The sequence below is a fragment of the Alosa sapidissima genome, chromosome 10, assembly GCF_018492685.1.
Source record: "Alosa sapidissima isolate fAloSap1 chromosome 10, fAloSap1.pri, whole genome shotgun sequence".
NCBI classification, from domain to species: domain Eukaryota; kingdom Metazoa; phylum Chordata; class Actinopteri; order Clupeiformes; family Clupeidae; genus Alosa; species Alosa sapidissima.
Window position 1 is genome coordinate 37069145 of NC_055966.1, and position 24407 is coordinate 37093551.

The window sequence follows — 24407 nt, forward strand, 5'->3', positions numbered from 1 at the left end:
GCCTATCAACATCCATTCAACTTTCTGTCTATCAACATCCATTACACTATCTACATTTAACTTTTAAAATATATACTCTGTCTCAGGCTTTAAACATATAATCTGGCTCTACAGATCCTGTTCAGCTATTTCCTCTGCCCACAACGGTTTCAAAATAAATGTCCTCACTATAATAATTCACTATTAAACAGTGCTGTGCGTGAACGAGTTCAAAAGAACGTGTTCATTGAACACGCTCATTTTTTCGTGAATGTTGAACTGAACGCAACACATTTTTTAATAAAGAACTTGAATGTGAATTAGTTCACATTGTGTCATGAACGGCAGACATCACTGTAAATGAACGTTGGAATTTGTTTTCCATTGAAAACTGAGTGACATCTGTTTTCTCTTTTGAAACGCAACGAGAGAAAGTTCCTCCCTCCTGTATTCTCGCTGGTGCTGCTTAAATCATGTATCACCAGACAGAAATGGTTTTGACATTGTGTGCGCAATGCATTGCGGGCAACATAGTGTCCGGCTGAGAATAGTTGAATAGCATACTGGCTTCCGCACAACGTTACCCATGATGAATTGCAGCAGAGCGGGGTAGGCATAGCAACGCCGCGTAGCAGGCAACGACGAGAGCGCGGAGGGCTGGAGGAGCGAGAGAGAGAGAGAGAGACAGACCAATGACGAGAGTGAGAGAAAGCGCTGCAATTTAAAAAAAAATGGCTAGTGGAAGTGATGGCACGGAGACTGGTCTACCTTGTCTGTACTGCTGCAAGTTTCATCACCTGGTAAGAAACCCACAATTGCAGTGTCATGAGCAAATGTCTACAATGAGCAGCTTCAAAGAACGTATAGTGATTTCTAGCTCGTAGTGTGAAAAAAAGTATTTATTTGAATATCTCACGAAAAAAGTCAAATGAACTGAACTTTGAACTAGTTCAGAATTAAAATTGTGAACTTTGAACGTGAACTGTTCACTTTGAGCATTTATGAACTAAACTTGAACTAGTTCAGAAAAGCTGTGAACTGGCACAACACTGCTATTAAATAATTTAACTATTTAAACTACTCAACTATTTAACTGTTCAGCCATTTCAACTGTCAGTTGTTATCAACTATGACTTCTGCCAACTGTTATCAAATAAAAGTTTGTTTTGCATTTTATATTAATATACAGTATGTTTATATTTTCATGCACTGGTAATTTCCTCGAAATTACATTTTCTAGTTATCTTTTTTAACTATACATGATATTTTACATCACAACTTTAGCATTTTCATGCACTGGTAATTCCTTGGGAATTGCGTTTCTAGTTATTATTTCTAGTTATTACCTTTTTGTGCGCGCAATTCAGCCCAAACCGCTTAACGTACAAATTTGGTTGAAACACCGTTCCCTAGATCTTCTAAGGCTTTACCGTCCTATCCGTTTTTCATTTTTTAGAAGTTTTTACTTTTTGAGATATTTGTAATTAAAAGTGTATCTTTCCCCATAGACTTGAATGGGGGCTGTATGTGATATCATAATAGAGCCAGCTGCGCTCGTTAAGTAGTTCTCAGAGCAGTTCCCAGGCTAATCAGAACACCTGTGAGGATTCCAACTGTCTTAGCTTCTAAGCATACAATCTAGCTCTACCTGAACTACACATCCTGTTAAAGTGTTTCCTGTGTGTCAAAATAAAAGTCCCATATCTCATGCATATCTCATTATATCTCCAGAATGGCTTGACGTACATGCTTCAAATTTGGTACGAGTGTTTTTATGGACTCAAAGATGAAGTGAGTTGATGTTGGAGGTTGAAGGTTAAATGTCAAGGTCAAAAACACCTTGAGTGTGATATCTCAAGAATGCCATGTCACACAAGATTCAAATTTGGTTACTCCAAAAGCACCTTTGCAAGTATCACAATTACAATATAGCTAACATCAAGCTTAACAACCCCACCAACACCCTAACCTGCAGATTGCATCCCCTCGTGTAATTCCTCGGAATTGCATTTCTAGTTGTATTTGTGTGTCGCTTTGGACAAAGGCGTCTGCAAAATCCCATAATCATAACCATAGCCATAACATTTGAGCCAATGTTTTTCTGTACATTTAGGACCCAATAAAGAAAAAAATGAAATTCTGTATCTCGGCTCCTGAAGGTCGCAGAGTTTCGGCTTAAAAGATGCGGAAATGCCACATTTATATTAGTGAAATGCCACATTTATATTAGTGATTATTTTGCATCAGTATTTAAAATAAATTAAGGTCATTTAGGGAGTTTGGTGCTTCATAACATTGATATAAGATGAGATTCATACCAAAACCTAATATGATTCTCTACTAAATTCAGGGGCTGATACATGAAATGTGGTCTATGCACAATACAAAAACTAATTTTTCGTGAATATCTCAAAAGTTAAGGTTTTAGGGTAGCCTCGAAATCTAGACGCGCCCCTAGCGGCAAATTACATTTGCTGCCAGGGCTAGTCTAGCAACTCTCCGTTGGCTTGAGAGCTCCAGAAATCGAAACCCAATCAGGCCAATTAAATTATGTATAGAGTCGTTAGGTGGGCTTAACATAATGATTGATGGCAGAGTTGCAACGGGTTTGGCTTGAATTCCCTGCTACTTGAAAACAAATAAGATGGATGTTGCTGTTGGCGAACAGTGTGACACGAGTTAAGCTTTTATTACATGTAAGTTGGCAAACGTTTGAACTAGCCAACTAGCTCCGCTGGTGGTAAACGCATGGGACTCATAGCGCTGCCGCTGTCCTATTGCGTGCAGAGGGAATTTGAAAGACAACTGATTATCCGGCCCCTCGGACTGAGCACTGCGAACAGTGAGTGCCCAGACCCTACATTTGAATGTGGGTCTGGCTCGTCAGGCTAGTTTTAGGGCCTATGCTTGTTCATAACACTAATATAAATGTGGTGTTTCTGCATCTTTTAAGCCCAAAACCAACTCTATGTGACCTTTAGGGGCCGAGATACAGAATTCTGGGTCTAAAAAGTGGGCGTGGCCGTTTCAGGGTCTTCCCCTACCTAATTTTTTGGGCTCCTTGCATTTTTTGTTTATTAGGCCCTAAATGAACAGAAAAACATTGGCTCAAATGTTAATCATTGCAGCCATTTGCCCTAAACTGACTAGATTAATAGCAAAAATGCTAAATCACACAGTGATTTGACGACATGATGTGTTGTTTGAAGGCAAGATTGGCTTTTGCTGCATGTTTTAAAGGGACACCAGGCAAGCCTGATGCTTTTTCTCTACAAAACTCCCCCTCGCTCGGTCTGAAGCTCTTTTCCTTTTCTTTGCGTCTTCCGTCAAGGGTTTTCGCTGTTTCTTCGCCGGCTCTGCCATTATACACACGTTTGCAACAATCTCTAGCGTTTTCGTTAGCCTGCCTCTGTGCTGTAAACTGATCATGCTTCGGTCGGCGGGTAGGATACACCGAACTTGCAAGTGGGATATTCTTTCTACAGGCAGTAGGGGCGGGCGAGAGAGCCTTCATTCGCCCCATAATGAGTCATTTAACCATATACCGACTTACGAAGATGATTAATTACGTAACACGAAAACGTTGCCTGGTGTCCCTTTAAGTGTTTTGAGAGAGTAGCCTTTTGCAAGCAAAATGTGTCATTTTGGCAAGAGTGCTTTTGTTCAGACACGGGTGTTAACTGTTTTGAGAACGTGATGTCAGAGTTGACACAAGCATCAAAATGATCGAGAAAAACTGTAATATAACCAACTCAATTAGCCCAAGCTTATCAACTCGTTTTACAAGATGAGTAGCTCTTATACCACATTTAAGTTCTAAAACATTTATTTCAGACATCATTTACAAGATACAATTAATTTACTTGAGCTACCTTCATGCATAAACCCAGAGGCGGACAGAGTACACAGCTTCATTACTTGAGTAAAAGTACAGATACCCTTTGCTAAATTTTACTCAAGTACAAGTGAAAGTACAACAGTCAGATGTCTACTTAAGTAAAAGTACTGAAATACTTTAAAAGTACTTGAGTATCAAGAGTACAAGAGTAGCCTACATTTTCTAAATATTGCATTACCACTGCCACAGTGCTTACATTTATGTACAGAAACATCCTACATGAAGTTATGAAAAATGTTAATTTTAATACCTTGGAGAATGTAAAAGGAATTGAAAGTAAAATCAAGTAATTTTCATCTTTTTACCATGTTGCCAGGGATGGGCAGTATTTCTAATACATGTGTTTAAAACACGTATTTCAAATACAAAATACTATTTTGTAATTAAAACACTTGAAGCGAAAACTATCATTAACTTGTTTAGAAAATTGAAATAGTCTGGCGAGGTGGGGCCACAGGTTGGCACATTCCCGGGATGGACCTGCTGCGTCTTCGTTAAGTAAAGGTATCGTATCGGATAGGCAAGCTGGGAATATAGCTAATCTTACTTGTGGTAAGGGAAATCGAAATTAATATAGCAAAAAAAAAACAAAAAAAAAAGAACAAAAATCAGAGGGCAAATATTGTACGTTGACATATATTTTATACATCCCTAGCCAAAAGTGAGGGGGACGATTGCCGTCACTTTTTAACTGCGGGTGTCATAGCACCCCCTAACCCCCGTGCCGCCGGCGCGCCAGCACAAATAACTAAGGGGAAAGAAAGACTCATGGAAGAAGAGATGAAGCTTTCCTGGAAGAGGTTGAGTTGCGTCAGATGCTGCAGTGGGCGCTGGCCTAACACCCATCCCATGACAACAATGGTCATCAGCAAATACAAGGACAACAGAAAGAAAAGCGATGTCAAAACAAAACTTTGTAGCCTAGGCTATGCTGAAAAATAAATATATTACAGAGATATTACAGAGGTAGCCTATTATGCTACAGGGCATCAAAAAAGAAGCCTATTAGGCTATAGCCTAGCCTACACTTTAGAACTAGGCCTAGGACTATAGAAATATTAGGCTAGCCTGCCTGGTTCTTTTTCGTGACTTAGCCTACACGCTGAAAGTCATTCAGAGTTGGGGGTGCTGAGACCTACCTCAAATGACGTCATATTAAATGCAGCAGGACAGCGCAAATATATGTAAACAATGCCAAACCTACACAAGCCTAAGTTAAAGGCCACATCAAGCATGCAACCAAAAGTAGAAAACAGGCGCGTCATCAAGAGTTGAAAACATTCGGGCCTTCCCGAAGGTTTGGGGGGCTCCGACCGGGGTGGTCTCCCCCGGGAAAATATAAAATATATATGCACAGTTTCAGTCAGAGAATAGGGCCTGCGCATAAATTCCCCACCGATTATCCAGACGTGCGTGAAAACATTTAACACAATGGAAATTGATATATAGCCATATGCTACCCACAAACTAAAAACACATCACAGAAATTACATTTCGTATGGACATCATAGGCTGTTGGGTGTGTGTGTGTGTCATAGGCTAACACGCCTGTTACTAGTGTAACCGTAGGCTATTTTCTCAATCTGACTAATGATTTGGGATGGGAAGCATGACTAAATTAAAAAAACATCCAGCCCTCTCACTTCGTCCCTTTAAGCCGGCCTTCCACATTTCCCATTTCACCTTTTTCCAGCGTGTCCGCTGTCCGAGTAACTGCTGGTTACGCCCTTGGAAGTCGTAAAGTCTTTTATAGACTACATCTCTGCATAAAGTTTGGGATGTTCGGAAACTGGCGTCATGGGATCCCCACATGCAATGCGTCATGAGCGGAGTGTGGTAGCCTATGACTGCGCCCTGAAGGGAGAGAGGGGATGGAACTCGAATTTATAAATCCGCGCACATAAAATGATTGACGTAGAATTCTGTTGACAGCTGATTTCTGAGGAAAGACCTACTCACAACAGAAACTGGACCTTGAAGTGCATGGCGCTATGGTAGGCCTAATAGTTTACTTTTGACATTTGAAGTTCCCTTTTGGTAGTTTCAATGCAGAAGTGGGATTTAAAAAACAACAACAACGTTCTAAAATATGTACATAGTTCACCGTACGTTTCAGTTTATTATTAGCATATATATGATTATCGTAGCGGGATTAATGTTTTTGGAACTGTGGAAAACATGTGTTAAATAAAGCTAACGAAACATGCTTCTGCAGGCAATGAGCTATTGTTCTATATGTAATATTCCCAGAGCATAATGCTGCCTCTGCCTCTGCATTTCTATGATATGCAGGGTTAGGGCAAAGATCCTTGATTACTCCGCTTTAACCCTCTCTGGTTAGGGCCTCCTCGTAGAGCAGACTGCTATAATATATATATACATATATATATATATATATATATATATATATATATATATATATATAGCTATGCCCGGTGCTTCTGTCACGTCGGATAATTTGCGACACAATTGAATTGTATAATGGAATTGTGGGGCCGAAAGAGAAAAAGAAACTAAACATTTTCCAGATTAGGAAATAATTGTTAATTTAGTGTTTAAAGAAAAGAGGCATAGCCTACAATTGGGTGGTAGTGATGTGAGCGCTCATACAATGTGTGCGCGTGGGCGCAAGTAAAACTGAACCACGAGATAACGTGGGTAGAAGCAACAAACAACGTTATTTAAAACAACGAGTGAAGTGGATCCTTGCTGTCCATGAAAACAGCACAGAGACTGGCTAGTCTATAAAAACAACAATGGAATAGCAGGTCTTTGAATTGACACTATACGTTGCCTACAGTATACAACACAATTAGGCCTATATTCCCTTTGCAATTTTTTTTCTTGAGGCAGGCTTCAAAAGTTTATTTTGAATATTAGTTTAGGGCTTTTTTAGCCTAATCTCTGCCTATGTCTTTTACATTTCCTTAAATAGATATTATAGTGGAGGCCTAGCATGCATTAGTAGCTCAGTGATATAGACATGGACAAATGTATGAATGAACTGAAGTCACTTAGCCTGTGTATTTGTTTGATCAAGTTGTTAGATGTCATGTTAGGCTACTATAGAAGCTTTAAAAGGATGTTTACGGATGTTTGGCAGAAATGTTAATGTAAAAAAAATAGTGGCCCATCATAGCCTACTTCTCAAAATTCCACCCTGAGGTAGAGGAGTCGCCTTCAAGCCTAACTCCTCCTAACCCCAAAAGTGCTCCCGATGTGCAAATTGACGCCGTGGCATGGCGCCTACATGAGTCCAGGCCGAGCTGCAAGCTGCAACCAGGGGCTTCTCGTGGCACATACACCATCGGTGTGAGAGTGTGTAAAGTGCTTTGAGTGCTCGGAGGAGTGGAAAAGCACTATATGATGCAGTCCATTTACCATTAGTAAACTAACAGTAGACCTACTGTATACGTTCACTTGTAGTGCACCTAAAACTTGACTACTTTTACACCTTAAAAATATTTTATGTATACTATAATGAACTAACTAGTTTACTTACAGTATAGTTCTCAGTACTTACAATTTTACTATTATAGACTGAAAGTGGGCCAATTTAGTCTGAATAAGTATTAGATAGATAGATAGATAGATAGATAGATACTTTATTGATCCCCAGGGGAAATTCAAGGTCTCAGCAGCATACATACAACACAAACACATTCATATTAAAATAGTACATTTACAAGTATACCACACACACATTTAATAAACTTAGGCTAGTACATAAAGTAAACTTGGGAATTATACTTCAACTGCACTGAAGTTTACTTAATACAATTAACTTTAAGCATACCTTTTTTTGGTGAGGGAAACCTCCTTGTTCTCCTTGTTTCTCTCTTGTTTACAGAGGACTGTGTGTGTTTGTAGCCAGTATTCCCTTTAACGCTATCTGGAAATGATCTCTTATTCCTAGATGTCAAGTTACAGCAAACCAAAACTGGTGGAATTGTTTTATGATGTAATATCCCCTTACTCATGGCTAGCATTTGAGGTAAGTGTTGTGTCGATATTGTTGAATATCAGTTTTTAATGTTTTTTAATTGCTTACCCATACTACGTGATTGTTTTTAAACTGATAATGTAGGTAGGTTTAACTCATGGGGATCAGTAAACTGATAATGTAGGTAGGTTTAACTCATGGGGATCAGTAAACTAATAATAATGGTAGGTTTAACTCATGGGGATCAGTAAACTAATAATGTAGGTAGGTTTAACTCATGGGGGTCAGTAAACTGATAATGTAGGTAGGTTTAACTCATGGGGATCAGTAAACTAATAATATAGGTAGGTTTAACTCATCGGGATCAGTAAAAGTGTTCATTTTACCGTCTGCTTTAGGTGTTCTGTCGGTACAGGAACGTATGGAATATCAATCTGAAGTTGCGACCTGCCCTTCTGGGTGGAGTCTATAAAGGTGCCGGTAAGGAAAAGCTCTAATCCTCTACAAACCAACACAGAGATGTAATTCTTCTGCTAATTTCATGACATGTCAGCCTGTATAGCTGATAACACAATCCACTATATCTTGCTTTTTGTTGGCTGTAATATAGTATCTGCTTTGTTCTCTTTAAAAAAAGAACTTTAGTTTCTGTCATTTCTTTTATTAAGACAGAGCAGTTTCACATTAGGCTACATCTTTAATTGTATTTTCAATAACTCCAATCGTATAGTACTGTAACTCCAATCTTATAAATGTACTGACTCTTATCTAATTAAGCAACAATACTGACACCTAGTGGCAGCAGATAAATGCTCCAAATCCCACTCTACAAGTCTCATATCTTACAGTAATAGGTTGCTTTACATTTGGGGTGCGAGTTTGACAGTGTATGCAGAGCGAATTCAGACGCACAAGGTTGGCAGCCAGGCCGAAGTTAATTAATGGGTCTCACCCATTTCAAAGTCCCTGCCTTCACGAAGCTTGCCGCTACCTATATTGCCGACGAACTCAGGCCCTTGGTCTAAGATTATGCTTAAGCTTGTATGTGCAGAAAGGTAAAATGATGGCATTTCCTTCCCAAATCTTCCCCAATATAAATGAATCAGCTCAGCTCACTCCACTTCACTGTATGTTGTAGGTAACAGGAGTCCTGATGAGGTTCCTAGAAAGTTCCACTACATGGCAGCAGACCTACTCCGCTTGGGCTCCTACGCCAGAGTTCCACTCAGAGTTCCTGCTCAGCCTGTCAATGTTTTGATGGCCAAAGGTACAGTATGCTCAGGATCATATAGATTTCAGCTTTCATTCAGATCAGCTCCGATTTAACCCCAAAGAGTTTTTTGTACCTTAAAATAATGTTTCCAAATCGTTCCAGTGGTTCATCAACTTGTAACAGGGTGAACGGCACTTCTGCATTCGTTTTGCGGCCCTTTATTTTTCTATAACCGCACTATGTAAGTTTGCCAGATCGGTAGCGAATCTGTAGTTCGATGGAATGAGACATAAGAAACTACAAATTTGACTTGCATCTGATGTCGCAATACATCGTACTTTCATAACATCATGCAACATATTCTACCTTGTCTGTGGACATTGTTATTTGCAAAGCCTGTGCTGGATAAACTAATAGTGCGTGCGACAGAGGAAAAGTTCTTTGGTGTTGCTTTAAATGCTTTTATAGTCAAAAGATTAACATGATATTAAGATTGAGATACTTCATCTTTGCACCAATCTGTTCTGTTCTTATCTTGTCATAACATCTCTTTGCTATTCTCTGGTGATAATTATTTATCTGCATTTGTCTGTGTAACATGTTTCTGCCGTTTGCTTTCAGGTTCTCTGGAGGCCATGCGCTTTGTGACTGCAGTGGCTGAGAAGGAGACAGGTGGAGATGCCCAGGTGGAGAAGGTCTCCAGGGAGCTGTGGATGAGAATCTGGAGTAATAGCCAAGACATCACCCAGCTCAGCTCTCTTGCAGAGGTACCATATTAATAGCTACACTATATCCCATCCATCACATATCTGAAGTATGTTTGTGTGATTGTTGTGCGTACATGTCTGCGTGTTTAGTCAGGTGTGTGTCTTCAACTTGTTTTTTTTTTATTAAATTAACGTTAATTTTTAATTTGAACACCAATAACTGACATCAGTGATTCAACAGTCCCACCCATCACATATCTGATGTATGTTTGTGTGATTTTTGTGTGTACATGTCTGCGCGTTTACAGCTTTGATCCTCATATCAAATCACTCACTAAAACTGCCTTTTTTCACTTCCGCAACACTGCCTCCGACCCTTCCTCTCTGCTAGTGATGCACAGACTTTGGTCTACTCCTTCATCATGTCCCGTCTAGATTACTGCAACTCACTTTTCCTTGGTCTCCCCACTAAAACCCTTCAAAGACTACAATATATTCAAAACTCTGCAGCCAGGCTCCTCACCCATACCAGACGATCAGCACACATCACCCCCATTCTCCCTCAACTCCATTGGCTACCAGTTCCATCCAGATTAAATACAAAGTACAACTACTCACCTTCAAAGCCCTCCACAACCTTGCTCCCCCCTACATCTGCGACCTCCTGACCCCTTACACTCCCTCCCGCTCACTCAGATCCTCTGACCAAAACCTCCTAGTTATCCCCCGCACCAGACTCTCCACCCTGGGTGGCAGGTCCTTCAGTGCCTTGGCCCCCAAACTCTGGAACTCCCTCCCCCAACCTCTTTGTGACTGTCCATCTAACCTTCTTCAAAGCACATCTCAAGACCTTTTTGTTTATTGATCACTTCTCTTCTACACCCAACACATAGCTCCATACACATAGCTTGTCTTGTTGTATTGTTATTGTTTTGTTATTGTTTGTCTGTCTGTTGTTATGCTTTCCTTCTACTATGTTAAGCGACCTTGGGTTTGAGAAAAGCGCTATATAAAATAAACATATTATTATTATTATTATCTGATATGTTGATTTGCATACATGTTTTTCTCACCACAGGTGGGTCTAAATGCTGGACTATCTGACAAGAAGGTACAAGAATTACTGGAAATGTCTCAGAGTAAGGCAATCAAGGACAAGGTGTGGACAACTACCCAAGAAGCCCTTGATTATGGGGTTAGTTCCTTTACATCCACTTTGATTTGCCTGTGTAAAACTTTACTTTATCTAAGGCCACATCTACACGAAACCAACGGGTGTTCCTTTAAATCCACTGTGATTTGCCTGTGTAAAACTATACTTTATCTAAGTATCAGAAATGTGTTTCTCGTACAACTATGGAGGCTAGCTTTGAACTAACATGGTACGATGCATTGTTCAACTAACCAACATCTAACTGTTTCCCAAAACCAAGTCAGACCAATATAGTACTATCTTGAACCATGGTTTGAACCATGATAGTTTCCCAAATGTATAGTGATTAGTACTAATGTGGTTAATGACACACCTATACATGACAGAGACTTGTGATGGACTACCAGTTTCATCTGTGATTTTATTCATTTGTTCATATAGGCTGACCTTGTAAAAGTACTTTTGGGCCTTTGGGCTTAGTAAAGAAACAGTTTCTCGATTATCGGTCAGGCTCTACTAAAGATATTATTTTCTGATATACCATTGCTCACAGTGTCTTTTTTTACCACCCCTCCTTAATGTCTTCTTAGGGTTTTGGATTTCCCCTCACAGTCTGCCATGTAAACGGAGAGGCCAAAATCTTCTTTGGGTCAGACAGATTTGAACTAATGGCTCACTGTCTCGGTCAGTAAAACCCACTTGGTAGTATTTGTTAACTAAGCATTTAGAGTTTTAGTATTGTCAAAATGAGTTGATCATATCGATATCTTGCACAGATGGTAAACTGATGATACATGGGGCAACTTTTTGAGCAATGGTGCTGGGCAATGTTCCTCATTATTGTGGTTCTGGCATGTTCCCATTGATACTGGGCAACACTTTCTTTTCTGGAGAACTTTAATCATCAGTAGGCAAATCATCATGGTTATCCAATCAGAATAAATGGAACTGGTTATGTGGTTGCCCAGCAACATTGCTCAAAAGGTTGTTCCATGACTCATCACCTTTAGCCGTATTCAAATCTTCCATGTCTATTTCTCCAATCGTGTCTTTGTCATGTGTTGCAGGTGAGAAGTGGATGGGACCACAGCCTGTCCACCCGTCAGTAACTCTCAGTCAACAACCAGCCTTTATGAGAGCAGCCATGGCCCATTGAGACTTTCTCTTTGGACAGAGACATTGATATCTTCTTTAATGAGTTGGATATGGGACTATTGTTTACTTAAGTACATGCTCCTACTGTGCTAATTTAGCCCCAGGCTACCACACCCCAACTCAGACCCAGTAGCAGCACTACTACTGTGCTAATTTAGCCCCAGGCTACCACACCCCAACTCAGACCCAGTAGCAGCACTACTACTGTGCTAATTTAGCCCCAGGCTACCACACCCCAACTCAGACCCAGTAGCAGCACTACTACTGTGCTAATTTAGCCCCAGGCTACCACACCCCAACTCAGACCCAGGAGTCAGTAGCCCTTGGTTGTGGAAATTAAAAAGAAAGTGACTATTAAAAATAGTTTGTGGACATATTACAGATATTTCAGTATTTATATTAATGTCAAGTCAACTTTATATATATAAAATAAAATATGTATTCTTTTCTAAATATGGTGTTCCTAGTTCTGTGAATCTCAGAAACCAATAACTTGGCTTCTGATCTCTTTGTCCAGAGCACAGATGACCAGTTATAAACAAACCTTCTGATGTCCAGAACACCAATGATAACTCACTGTTATGCTTTTGGGAATGCTGCATGCATTCTTATCACAATATGTCTATGGTCATGGTTATGGTTACTGGTTCTGCTACTGTACACTGTCATGTACAATCACTAGTAAACACATAGTGTGTGTGTGTGTGTGTGTGTGTGTGTGCTAAAAGCCCAGACTTCCAACTCAGCGGTTAGAAGCGTTCTTAAGGTTAGGGCTGTGAGGATTTACACGCGCAACTAGCATGCTAGCTCAGGTCGCCTCCGCTACATTAATAGGCCCATGCCCTGCCTATTGAAAACCGCTGCTTTAACCCAATGAGAGTGACATCTCCCATTCCCTTTAACAGCAAGCAGTGCAACTTTGGTATTTTGACAGCCGCGCATTTGAAGGAATCTGTTTGCATGCGAGAAGTCCATGTATGGAACAGAGGAATTCCAGTAAACCTTGCTTTACTAAAACCTGTTTGTGACTAGCATAGCCTACACACATCTGCACTCGCCTATTATTTGAACTCATATGCAAAGTGAAACTAACTTCACCGTGGACTCATATGGAATACATGTAACTTTTATCAACTGGATGTGAATGTGATCCTTCATGTATGATGTCATAGAGCAGTGAAGAACAAGTAGATCAGCTTGAGAGTGAACAAGTAGATCAGTATGAGAGTGAACAAGTAGATCAGCATGAGAGTGAACAAGTAGATCAGCATGAGAGTGAACAAGTAGATCAGCATGAGAGTGAACAAGTAGATCAGCATGAGAGTGAACAAGTAGATCAGCATGAGAGTGAACAAGTAGATCAGCATGAGAGTGAACAAGTAGATCAGCATGGGAGTGAACAAGTAGATCAGCATGAGAGTGAACAAGTAGATCAGCATGAGAGTGAACAAGTAGATCAGCATGAGAGTGAACAAGTAGATCAGCATGAGAGTGAACAAGTAGATCAGCATGAGAGTGAACAAGTAGATCAGCATGAGAGTGATCAGCATGGGAGTGAACAAGTAGATCAGCATGGGAGTGAACAAGTCACTTTATCACACATGCACTGAAACTCTCTTATTATCTCTCATAGCTCATCTCATCTCTTTACAGTAATACCTACAGTACTCACTTTCTTTTTCTGCCACTGACTTGCACACACACACACACGCACACACACACACGCACGCACGCACGCACGCACACACACACACACGCACACACACACACACACACACACGCACACACACACACACACACACACGCACGCACACGCACACACACACGCACGCACACGCACACACACACACACACGCACGCACACGCACACACACACACGCACGCACACGCACACACACACACACACACACACACACGCACGCACACGCACACACACACACACACACACGCACGCACGCACACACACACACACACACACACGCACGCACACGCACACACACACACACACCATCCCTTACATAACTGCGTTGAACTGGTTTTGCTGCCATCTAGACCAGGACTTCCTGGAAGAAAAGGGGGAACCTTCCTGGTAAAGGCTGACTTTGGTCAGACGCAGCCAGTGGGCGTTGCCCTTATTTCCATGAGAACCAGGTTCATAACCAAAATAAATCTCCAACAGAAAGCAAAAGCGATATCAAAACAAAACCTTGTAGCCTAGGCTATGCAGACAAAAACAGTATAAGAATGTATAGACACTCACAAACAATGACATTTGTAAAGAACAGAGAGGTAGGCCTACTATTGGTGTGTTCAAGGGATATGTTTCCCAGTGAGAGAGTCAACGTGAATGCCATCTCATGTGGGAACAACAAACTTGGGGAAGATTTGGGGAACAGTTTCCCAGTTATGGATTTCACTTTTCGTCACTGTTTAAATTTCGTCCAAATAGACTTTTTGATGTAAACTTGGATAATAGCTATAGGAACACCTCTGCATAACACATCTGAATGCACCACTATTCAGGCTATATGGCCTACCATACCACTGAACTGGCCTCTAGTATAGCCTCTCCCATGGCCTCTAGTATAGCCTCTCCCATGGCCTCTAGTATAGCCTCTCCCATGGCCTCTAGTATAGCCTATCCCATGGCCTCTAGTATAGCCTCTCCCATGGCCTCTAGTATAGCCTCTCCCATGGCCTCTAGTATAGCCTATCCCATGGCCTCTAGTATAGCCTCTCCCATGGCCTCTAGTATAGCCATGGCCTCTAGTATAGCCTCTCCCATGGCCTCTAGTATAGCCTATCCCATGGCCTCTAGTATAGCCTCTCCCATGGCCTCTAGTATAGCCTCTCCCATGGCCTCTAGTATAGCCATGGCCTCTAGTATAGCCATGGCCTCTAGTATAGCCATGGCCTCTAGTATAGCCTCTCCCATGGCCTCTAGTATAGCCTCTCCCATGGCCTCTAGTATAGCCTCTCCCATGGCCTCTAGTATAGCCTCTCCCATGGCCTCTAGTATAGCCTCTCCCATGGCCTCTAGTATAGCCTCTCCCATGGCCTCTAGTATAGCCATGGCCTCTAGTATAGCCTCTCCCATGGCCTCTAGTATAGCCTCTCCCATGGCCTCTAGTATAGCCTCTCCCATGGCCTCTAGTATAGCCTCTCCCCATGGCCTCTAGTATAGCCTCTCCCATGCTTCTCAAAGGGCAGTGACATGGCAGGTGGGGCCGATGAATAGGAGGAAATGTGTATTTTTGTGCCTTTTTTAAACGCTTTTCCTCATTGACGATAATGACCATACACTTAGAACAAAACAACTGCACATAAACAGAGATCAGCATACATCAGATGCAGGGCACCGGAAGGAAATGTAACATGGAACCATAGAATGAATAGGCCTATAATGTTTTAATGTCATTATCATCTTGCTGGGGCAATAGGGGACAGGTGGGGCTTCCCAGAGTGGAGAATGAAAAAGAAAAAGTAGTACACTATGTACTACTATGTAGTATGGTTTATACACTATGTACTACTACTGTATGTAGTTAGGTTTAGCCTATGGCTATGTTTTTCTTGTGAGCCACAGTTCATCAGTGGCCTTATCACAACTTATAAATTAGGCCAGCCTATTAGCCTATGTTTCTGCTAGCCTATTAGCCTATGTTTCTCATATCTAAATTTAGGCTTCCTTGCCCTGAAAATTGGCTTTGATTTTTTTTTTCAGGCAATGGAAAACTTTCACAAAAGACTTGGATAATTTAAGTCTCAAATATGGGCTAGTTATCATGACCGCCGCTGAATTTTTGGTCAATGATAACCAGGACACTGAAACACCGGGGCACATGAAATTAAGTGGACATGTAGCTCCACTAGACTTTTACGGAAAAATTCCGTTTGGTCCCCGGGGGCCACTCCCCCCCCCCCCTCCCGCACTGGGCCCCCCGAAACCCAAAAAATGCAGTTTTTCCTAAATAACTACCTGAACCATGGCACCGAGGATGAAGACATTTTGGTTACACTTTACTTGACAGTATCGACATAAGAGTGACATGACACTGTCATGAACATGTCATAAAGAAGTCATAAACGATTATGACATAATGCCTCTGTCATTAAGTGTCATTCGGTTTTTGTCATAACAAGTTAGGGTTAGGGTTAGGATTAGGTATAGGTATAGGTATGAAATAAGGTATAAAATAAATTAATTTATGTGTACATTTAGTGACTGTACACTCATCGGCCTGTAGATGGTGTTGAGCGAAGGGTTGCTGGTAGAGGATAAGGAAAGGAGCTACAATTAAGTCAAGTCAAGTGCAGGACTGTCTTACACACACTCTCTTTCACAAACACACACACACACACACACACACACATGCACGCATACACACACACACATGCACACACACTCACATTCTGATTTCCAGTATTGGCGTTACGTAGTTTGTCCACCAGATGACCTCAGTAAAACCAGCCAACATCCTGAACAAACAACACCAGCCTCAAGAGCACCACAGCATGCCCGACGCCTGCCATTTATAGACATAAATGCAACAAGAGATTATTTGCACAAGTTACTGTGCTGCGTACAAGTAGACGAATAGGTCAGGGCTGAAGACATGACAAACGTGACAGAGGCAGAAACTTCAACATTGCACAACACCTCGGAATCACACAATTCTGATATTATTGTGATCATGCAGAGAGTGAGTTCTTCAGAAATTTTAGTAGACAGTGCACCTGGGAGAAAAGCTGATCAACCCACAACATAATCGGCCTCAAGAACAGCAAAGCCCGTGGGTCGTATAGACAGATATACCAGATCATTGGTGTAAATGACTGTTGCAGAAAAGCAGATGATCAGGTCAAGGCTGAAGACGTGACAGAGGCAGGAACTTCAACATTGCGCAAAACCTCTGAATCACACAAGTCTGGTATTATCTTGATCATGGACAAAGACACTTCAGTAGACCGTAAGCACTCTCTTTAGACTCTTAGCGCCCTGAAGTCTACATGGTATTGAACTCTAGAGAGCCTTTGAAGGGTTTAGGACAATGTCAAAAACTTTTTCTTCATTGTAAATTAAACATGACATAAAATAATAATGAAAAGGTTGCCAAGCTAAGCTATGCAAACAAAGCTATGCATTTGAAGCACATTGTAGTTCACTTGGATGATGAAGATGGTGCTGGCATAATGGATGTGAAGTCATTTACTCTGAGCAGTAGAAGCTCAACAAAAGCAAACTTATAACCACTGGCAAACAAACAAATAAGGAGCCTCAGTGGGGTATTTTAGATTCTGCTTAGGAAATCGCCTCGTCTTAATCTGCATTGGCATTTGTACTCGTTGTGAGTATGTAGGCCACAAGAAGTAATTAGGGACTTTTTTTGTTGTTGTTGGCTCACAGGACATGCTATCCGGCGATAAAAGATTCCATTCACTATGCCAAGCTAAGCAAGTGGTGGCACTGCCAGACTGACACAGTGTTCCTTTAATATGTTAGGAAGTCAGTTGGGCTGCCGGACTAACACAGTGTTCCTTTAATATGTTAGGAAGTCAGTTGTGCTGGTGTATGCCACCACTTCTTAATTCTGAGAGGTGTAGACATTGGTTTTCCTTTAGATTGGTTTTGATAAGTTAAATAATGGTGGACATAGTATTTTAAAACAGCTATTGAGGTCGGCTATTGAAAGAACTTTAAGAGAAGTAGGCCTAAGGATTTTATTTTTCTACCAAACAAGTCATACATTTATCAACAGCTTATTGATTTTTGCATCAGTTGGTCAATCTGTTTTCTTTCCATCTTCGTGTTGGAGAAAAATAGGCAGATGAAAATTCACATTCTTTCTCCTTTCCATACCCCCTAAAGAAGTCAATGAAGTATTTCTTTTGAGAATTAGCAGGTCACAGCCAGACTAGCAATCTTGAGTTCAGATCCGCCCAAATGGAAATTAAGATTTTTGGTGTAATTTTGTTTTGTGTAACCCCCCCCCCCCCCCCGCCCCATAAATAAACAAGTAAATAAATACACAAATGAACATTATAGTGCATTATTATATGTATAGGCATGCAGTAGTCATGCAGACGACCCTTTCCTGAGATAGAGACACATGAGCACTGGTGGTCACAGAGTGACATCTTGTGGTGTTTTACTTGCCCGTGGCATGTGCAAATGTGCAAGTTCATGCAGCTTGCCAAGATATATGTTTGACTTGAAAGAGGAAAAGAATGTGCATTAGTATAGTGAGGACAGCTGGTTATGGTGAAGATGGCCTATGCATGGTTAGACACGTCTTTATCGCCTTCAGTGTGCAGGTTCACCAAGGTGGGTGGGAGTGGGTTGACTATAACAGAAAGAGAACAAACAGACCATTAAGCTATCACAGGGGGTGTTGACATTCTTTTGTGCACAAGAAACCTGTGAGATATGTTTTCATTGTTTTGTGCACAAGAAACCCGTGAGATATGTTTTCATTGTTTTGTGCACAAGAAACCCGTGAGATATGTTTTCATTGTTTTGTGCACAAGAAACCTGTGAGATATGTTTTCATTGTGGTCATTCTCTCACCCACAGTCTCATTTGCTGTGGTCACCCACACAGGCTACTGACACATTCTGTTGTATAATTCTGTTATGTTTCAAACACGGACTACATTATGTTTTTTTTTTTTACCTGATTTCTCTGCAGGGTCTCACGCTTAACTGACATTTATAGTAGGCCTACTCTGTCGCTCGTGCAACATGTAAAAAAATTGTCAGAAGAAGCATCTCTGTTGTTTAACATGTTTATTTTCATCCATGGAGTGCAATTTTGACCAAGTAACCAATGCGCAATATCATACAGAATATTGACTTTAAAGTAATTATTTGAAGTGAGAGTAAGTGAGAGTAAATTGTAAAGCTTGCACTCTTGCAGAGCATCCTGTGGTCCGGTGCCTTTGTATTTCTCTTTTTATCGCCTTAATTCACCAAATCATTCACGTGTCATGAGTGTGAACTGTGCTGTAAATGTGAGCGTGCCAGTCTCTGTTTTTCTCTCTGCGTCGTCTCCCAGGTCTTGGTGGCGGCTGCTGAAAGCTCAGGGCAGAGTATGTCACACTGGTTGACACATCACTCTAGAGAGAGGGAGTGAACAGAAACACTCAGAAAGGCAAATTAAAAACGTCTATCTTAGCTCTGTCCCACACACCACTGTTCTGAAACACTCACACACTTACTTGATGAGCAGATGAAGACACTGTATTGTGAGAATGATCTGATGAAACACACAAACACAATCAGTATTCTTCCAAAGCATTGCTTTCTGACTCATCAAACACACTATTCAAATGAACATAACACATGATAGATAGATAGATAGATAGATAGATAGAGACTTTATTGATCCTCCAGGGGAAATTCAAGAATAGATAGATAGATAGATATTTTATTGATCCACATTGATCCCACATTTTAGGACGCTGTACACTTCTGAACCACTGTTTGAAGGTTGTCCTGTGGATGTGGGAAGTTGGGTGAGCTGTAATCTCGCTCCTGAGCCAGCACCATCCTGTCAGAGTGAACACGGAGGATTCAGGATAATTGTGTACACATATAAACACCACATTAAAATTGTGTACACATATAAACACCACATTAAAATTGTGTACACATATAAATAATAATAATAATAATAATAATAATAATAATAATAATAATATATATTTTTTTTTTTGTTACATAGCGCCTTTCAAAGCACCCAAGGTTGCTTTACAGAGTAAACACAGTAAATAATAATAATCAGCACACACTAGACAAACATATAAGGCATAAAATGCCGGACGGAGCGGCATTTAAACATTAAACACATTAAAATTGTGTACACACATAAATCTTACCTGAGAAGGTGAGCTGGTGGTGACTGAAACTCCTGCACAGTAGAGCAGTAAGAAAATAAATAAACTCAGTTAGCCATCACAATGATTCTGCCAGAGAGTACATACCTTTGACTTTATCATGTATAATGTTTATATCAAATGTCTGAAAGCTTAATGTGTATTTCACCTACATTGTCAGTTAAAATAGAAACATTTCCTGCATATTTCAATACATTGTAATGATAAGATTATGAAAGAGCTCTTGACATTGCGTGTTTCCCTTATGTGCAGCAAACCTCTGTGTGAGTGCAGGAACCAGTGAGAGGTGAGTAGGACCAGAGAAAACACACACAGCAGGACAAGAGACACGACCGCATACAGCACAGCAGAACACCACTCTGGAACACACACAGCAGAACACCACTCTGGAACACACACAGCAGAACACCACTCTGGAACTGGAGAAGGAACATCACACACAGCAGAAGACCCCTCTGGAACAGTGAACACACACAACAGAACACCACTCTGGAACTGCGGAAGGAACATCACACACAGCAGAACACCACTCTGGAACTGGAGAAGGAACATCACACAGAACACCACTCAGGAGACCTCACAGACATCACAGACCTCACACAACATCACACAGAACACAGAACACCACTCAGGAACATCAGTGGACCTTATGACATCGGGGGGGGGGGGGGGGGGGGGGGTCATTAGTTCATCTCAGTTACGTCTAGAAAGACCTCAGGTAGTAAAGAGATGTTACCTGTATTATTGTCCAGAGAAGACATGGCACTCAATGTGAAGTTGTCATGATGCACCTCACACCACCATTCCTCTCCAGGCCCCTTGGCATTCTGGGTAATGTGGAGGTTCTTGCCAGTGGTCACATTTATTTGTAGCCGGCTTCCAGCAGTGAAACTATTTTAGAATGAACAGACAGGAAACACATTATCTCTTTTCTTCAAAAGCCTCAATGGCTTCATCAATAAATTATGGAAAAACGTATTATTTTATTAACAAATCTATATAATAAACTACTGCATAAACTACTGCATTTCTGATATCAAAACCACAATTCTTATTTACAGATGTCTGGTAATAAACATATTTAATCAATAAATAGAAGTCTTCAAATAGATGTCTTTGATCCTGTTGTGCAGCTAGAATTTGATCCAGTTGTGCATAGCCTCACATTTTGATAATTGTGATGCTATAACACAGAAATTTTTAGTAGGCAAAAGACGGAGGAAAATAACTATAATCAATAATTATTCAGTCTAATTTCTCTTTCTTCTTCTAGGCCTACTAATAACAACAACAGGCATAATAATAATAATAATAATAATAATAATAATAATAATGATAATAATAATAATAATAATAGAATAATTATATTTGTTATTTTGGCTGTATAATTCTGTGAATGATGTAGTGTTCATAGGGCAATTCCATGCAAAGGTCCTTACCATGGAAAAAAAAGTTGTGCATACGCAAATAGAACTGTTCATCAACTCTTCATTTAGGTCTATATTTTATTGTTTGTAACTGATCTGATTGAATTTGATGGAGAATGACACTCTTTTCACATCATAAATATGGTGTGCAACCATACCAGAAACAACATTTTTCACATAATATTATACATATTTAAAAAGTGGATAAATAGACCCAAGGTTCAAACAAATTGTGTAATTTGACAAATTCCACATTGACAAGGGAATGGTAGAGCAATGTCTATGCTCAGCTTGCCTTTAAGAGCGCAACTCCTTACATTTGTAAGGCTTTTGTTTTTAAGTCAGCAAGTTCCATGGCCATGTCACATCCATAACGTTTTATAGGAAAAGTTTATGCTACACATACAGTGTTGATGTGACAATGCCCATAGTGTCTGTGCAAAGCTGATTTATATCAATGTAAAGTGTGATAACCAAATTGTGCCCCTTTCTTACTTTTAAAACCTTTAATGGTGCGTTATGGATGTGACGTTATGGATGTTACATTATGTAAATTTACAAGACTGGAGACTTTATTATACCTCAAAGCCGATAAAACGTCTGTTCTGGCATGTCAGTTTCAATGCATTTCACCTTAGTGTTTACAATTGACATTTCAAAGATTATTAAGTTGATGAAAACCACAGGGAGGCCTCGCCTAAGCATTAGCAAAACAAACATAATATTAAAATACCTCCAGTGATTAGCCTAGCCATAGCCTATTTTCAAGTGGCCTAATAAAAATCTGAGCCATTATCTTCCCGTAACTGTCATACTGTTGTTGTACAGTAACTGGATTATCGTGTTAGCTGGTGAAGATGGCTGACTTTGCAGCTGGAGTTAACATAGCAACCTCCTTCTGTTGCAGATCTGTTCAGCCTGCCGTTCATGTCTGCTTAACACAGTTTCATTTTAAATGACGCGATATGCCAGCATTTGGAGTGTCAGGTCCTCTGTAACTAATACCCACAGAGTAACATGAGTAACGGCAGCAATAAACTAGATGTACCACATAGCGGTACAAAATATGACCGCCTCTCAGTCCTGCATATTCTCTTCGCAAAAATAAATCACGCTTGTCAATTTGTCTCCATCTCCTACTCCTGCAACTCATGTGCATGTAAATGAGTGTGTGCATATGAGAGTTTGCTTTTGTTTATAAGAGTGTGCGTGTGTGTGTCTGTGTGTGTGCGCGCATGTGCGTATGCGTGCCTGTGTTTGTGTGTTTATGTGTGTGTGTGTGTGCGCGTGTGTGTTTGCATGCCCACATGCATATGCGTGCCTGTGTGTGTGTGTTTATGTGTCTGCATTCATATGTGTGTGTGTGTGTGTGTGCTTGCCTGTCTGTATGTGTTTATGTGTGTGTGTGCTTGCCTGTCTGTATGTGTGCGACTGTGCGTGCGTGTGTGTGTGTGTGCGTGTGTGTGCATGTGCAGAGTTTGTAGAAAACCTGTAATCTCTCACAAAAGTGTGTCCATTTCATGTCACATCCATAACGCTGATAAAATGGCTTGTATTCTTAGGATGAAATTGATTATATGCAATTTGAGGATTTCTCAGTATTCAGAGGACAGAGGTTACATTAAAATGTATGCAAATTAATTCACTGATAGCTATATATAGCTATTTTGTTACCCTTTGCTTGTGTCAGATACCCAGGTCTGACCAGATGCCATTCGTCCGTGGGATGAATGCCACATGATGATGATATTCGGAGAGAGCAAACCAGTCACAAGGCATAGCAGAGATCCATGTTGAAGCTCATATAAATTTGGTTTCATTGTAGATCTTTTGAATTCTCTCAACAAAGTCACTTCACTCCTGTTGCTCCAGCTCTCATCTGAAACACCATTATCAGGTAAAAACCAATAAGGCTTCGATGTGACTGAAAGACATTTTGCCTAGTTATATATCCCTGCCTTTAATCCATCGGTTTATTGACTTTCTTACCTTTAATTTGAAGATATGTACCCTTTCCTCTAAATGTGAGAACCGATGCCGTGTTCTTGTCACAGTAATATCGCCCCTCATCATCTCTCGTCACCCGTTGAATAGTCAACTCAATTTGGGAATTGTTGACAATTTTCTGAGAGATTCGACAAGATTGTCCACAGCCGGTGTTTATAATTGTCACACTGCCATTCACAGCGACTTTCATCCAGCGAATGAAATTAGCCTCACACGGTATGAATGTCGGGCAAGGACAGGTAATTGAAACATCTTCACCAACCTTTGCAAGTATTAACCTCCTCTCACACGCAGAGTAATCTGCAAAAATAAATTAAACAATTGGTTGAAGTTTTTTAGCCTGTATAGGCCTATGTTCGTTAGACAATCAAATTTAACCTCAACCAATAGACTAACACTGCTGCATCCAGAAAGATATAGGCTTAAATATGATAACAACGCAAAATGACTTACCAAGGATAAAGACAAGGATGAAAATGGCTATGCCTAATATGGCCATATTGTTTTGACTAAATCTGTGTCTGTCTGCTGCGCAGTGCCCTGGCTGGGAGCAAAAGAGAGAGAGGATGCACTTCGTTTTGTATTTCCTTTTTAGGGTCGATTTGTCCACGTAACATAAAAGCTGCGTAATAGCCCTTGTGGTCTGCAGACACCTTTGACACCGATGGTAGAAAACAATACCTGTTGGATGAAACCACATTTAGAAAACAATAGCACTGTTGGATGAAACCACATTTAGAAAACAATAGCACTGTTGGATGACATTTGGAAGCCTGTCATGAATTGGTCTGTTCAAGCAATGTGGTTTCCATGTCCATTTTCTTCAAGACCGTGCTAGATTATAAACACAGTTTTCACCCTGATGGAGACTGAGAACCTTAGATCTTAGTGTCTGATAGTGACACAACAAAAGTTAGCCTAACAGGCGTATTCACTTATTTTTGCAATTAGGCTTATATCTCTTGTAAATGGACGATATTGTTCGTAGGCTGTCTACTTTATTTTACGACTTCTGTATTTTATGACCTAG

The 24407-nt window shown here is 40.5% G+C and overlaps 2 protein-coding genes across 6 annotated transcripts; one reads left to right on the forward strand and one right to left on the reverse strand.

The window, feature by feature from the left end:
- Positions 1-564: 564 nt before the first annotated feature.
- LOC121721324 (glutathione S-transferase kappa 1-like) lies at positions 565-12501 on the forward strand. 2 transcript variants are annotated; one of them, XM_042108186.1, is made up of 8 exons: positions 565-779; positions 7794-7871; positions 8219-8300; positions 8959-9087; positions 9655-9800; positions 10819-10935; positions 11484-11577; positions 11961-12501. In XM_042108186.1, exons 1-8 carry the CDS (start codon positions 711-713, stop codon positions 12047-12049), a joined length of 804 nt encoding a protein of 267 aa, XP_041964120.1. In that variant the 5' UTR covers positions 565-710; the 3' UTR covers positions 12050-12501. The 2 variants fall into 2 exon arrangements, with proteins under 2 accessions (XP_041964120.1, XP_041964121.1); XM_042108187.1 differs by lacking the exon at positions 565-779 and adding an exon at positions 5714-5871.
- A 6318-nt stretch (positions 12502-18819) lies between these two features.
- Positions 18820-23978, reverse strand: LOC121721314. Of its 4 annotated transcripts, none has more exons than XM_042108161.1 (9): positions 23831-23978; positions 23360-23677; positions 23045-23249; positions 20680-20834; positions 20201-20302; positions 19926-19957; positions 19498-19597; positions 19266-19303; positions 18820-19163 (listed from the first exon to the last, which is right to left on the reverse strand). In XM_042108161.1, the coding sequence occupies exons 1-9, from the start codon at positions 23874-23876 to the stop codon at positions 19026-19028; spliced, it is 1134 nt and encodes a 377-aa protein (XP_041964095.1). In that variant the 5' UTR covers positions 23877-23978; the 3' UTR covers positions 18820-19025. The 4 variants fall into 4 exon arrangements, with proteins under 4 accessions (XP_041964095.1, XP_041964094.1, XP_041964093.1 ...); XM_042108160.1 differs by having other exon boundaries at positions 20201-20329; XM_042108159.1 differs by having other exon boundaries at positions 20201-20356.
- Between the last annotated feature and the right edge of the window lie 429 nt (positions 23979-24407).